The following is a 2,184-nucleotide window of genomic DNA, read 5'->3' as shown; positions in this document are numbered from 1 at the left end:
GTAAGTTTAACCTCCTAGTCTTTGTATTGAAACTGTAATGACTCTGTGTTGTAATTATCTACAGATTGGTGCAAATCATATCGCATCGCAAAGGAGTGGCGGTTAGTCCAGCAATTCAACGCAGTTAGAGATGAGATTCAGTAGTGTGTCGAGAATATTCGAACGAATTATAACGAATATTCGAGCAGTACATTTTTACTTATTTTAATTTGTTTAGAACAATGCTTTAATTAAGTTTTAGAAAATACAAGTTGCTCATGCGTTTTTGTTTAAAGAAGACACATATGTATACATATATGTATATGCAATAGATTTCGATATGTCTAAAGCGCCCTATACACGCATTGATTTATCGTTTAATCAGTTGAAACATTTTTCTAACTAACTTTGCTACACCCACACCAACTGCTTGAGTGATTTCCTTTTAAGCGACACTAAAATTAAAAAATGGTTCCTATTTAAGCAACGAAAGTTGATCAACTAGCTTCGTACTTGCCAGCCAGCATTTAGAAGATTTTTCGCCAATTTAAATATGGTTTGAAAGCAATTCCTGTCTTGTCCTGACTCTTCCAACAACAATTATGCTATTAAACGACCATTAAAATCTACTGCGAAAAAAAATACTTGATTAGATGCAAACCAAAAAAAAAATATCTATAAAATCACATTTTCCGAGTTTGTTCATTATAGTGTTTATTAAAGCACTTCGCTGCATTCGAAAATAAAATGAAAACCAGAATTGCGCGTCAGTATCCGACTACTGCCCATGGCGATCAGTTGTGTTTCATTTATTGATTTCTCTTTTTTCACTAAAATTTGAGGTGTTGTTGTGCAGTAAGTTTGTACTCGAAGATCTTTTGTTTCTCTCCTGGTGTAAGAGAGTTACAAACCTACAGAAGTTCACAATTTGTTAATTAGAATGGTCTCCGGACCTCTCAAGCATAGGTAAAGCTCTTCTGAAGGAAACTCCGAAATCAAAAAAGAAGAAGAGCGATGGTAAAAATATATTAACCTGAATTACCGAGCCAACAACAAGAATATCCAAATCTTGTTATTGTTTCCACTCGCAACACACCAAACGTCAAAACGTCAGCTGAGATTTCTTGCTTTGCCGTATTTAAACAGAGCTTTGAACGCCACAAGTATATGTACGCAGTGAAATAATTTGGGCTCACTCGCGATCTGCCGGGAGTAAAAACTGCGGTAAACAGCAGTTTTTATTCTTACCCTCATATACTAATGATGTCATTTATGGCACTTCCAAGGCGATTTTGAGGTTAGGTTTTTATGGAAGGTATGCTTTAAAATAATCCGATCACGCCAATTTTTGGAGTGTTCACTTATAGTAGTATTATAAACATATAGACGCAATATCGGGATTATATTCTCATCGGTGAGCTTAGGTCACTTGATCTCAAATTAACAAAACTTGTACATAAAATGCCAAGGAACGACTGCAGACTTGTGGTGGGTCTCATAACTGGTCACAATTCGTTAGCTAACAACGCCCTTAAGATAAGTTTTGGTGAAAGGGAAAAAAAGAAACGGTGGAGCAAATTTTGGTCTGAGCTGCTTTTTGGAGGCCTTCCTCACTAACAAAAGACTGGTTCTACAAAATCCTATAATTCGCTTAGATGAAATCATGAATTCTTGACATAGTATCCAAATACTTATCATACACATGTCGGCTTATCTGGTAACACTATGGACGAAAAATATCTAACTAACCTACCATTAAGCGTACGCGTTTTGAAGAGCTGATGCGTTATCTTTTTTATTGAAAAAATCATAATTTTTTGTTGAACCTTGTCATAGCGAGGCCATCTGCAAAAGTCAGGTGTTAACGGAGGTCCACCTGTATCGTATATTTTGGTGTACGTGTGAATTTCTGTACTCTTATTACGTTTGTGTTTTGAGTCAGAATTTGTGAAACCGATTACTAATTTTTTTTTTTGCAATTCAAAAATGGTTCATGTTTAGCAAAAATGTTTATTTCCTTTGTTACTAAAATTTTTGTGTTTGATGTTTGAACAAAAAATTTAACTGAATTGGAGTATACGGTAAACTGCTCTGAATGGAACTTATGTATCTGTGTACAGCGCCGTCGAGAGAAAACTCGGCCCCAGGACTAACAAATCACTGGCCCCTATCTATATAAATAATACGCACCGTTCGATCGATATG

The 2,184-nt window shown here is 35.6% G+C and overlaps 1 protein-coding gene across 1 annotated transcript in view; it reads left to right on the top strand.

Moving 5' to 3' along the window:
• LOC118743411 (proton-coupled folate transporter-like) overlaps nt 1-154 on the top strand; it is a gene marked incomplete in the record, with an annotated part of 15,572 nt that extends 15,418 nt beyond the window's left edge. The window contains 1 exon segment of the mRNA XM_036476062.1: nt 65-154. Coding sequence (XP_036331955.1) covers nt 65-128 — 64 coding nt within the window.
• Nucleotides 155-2,184: the final 2,030 nt, after the last annotated feature.

The sequence above is a fragment of the Rhagoletis pomonella genome, unplaced genomic scaffold (genome assembly GCF_013731165.1).
Source record: "Rhagoletis pomonella isolate Grant_MI unplaced genomic scaffold, Rhpom_1.0 Rhpom_scaffold_00007, whole genome shotgun sequence".
In the NCBI taxonomy this organism is placed as follows: Eukaryota; Metazoa; Arthropoda; class Insecta; order Diptera; family Tephritidae; genus Rhagoletis; species Rhagoletis pomonella.
Note: the sequence above shows the minus strand (reverse complement) of the source record. Positions and strands in the feature narration are given on the sequence as shown.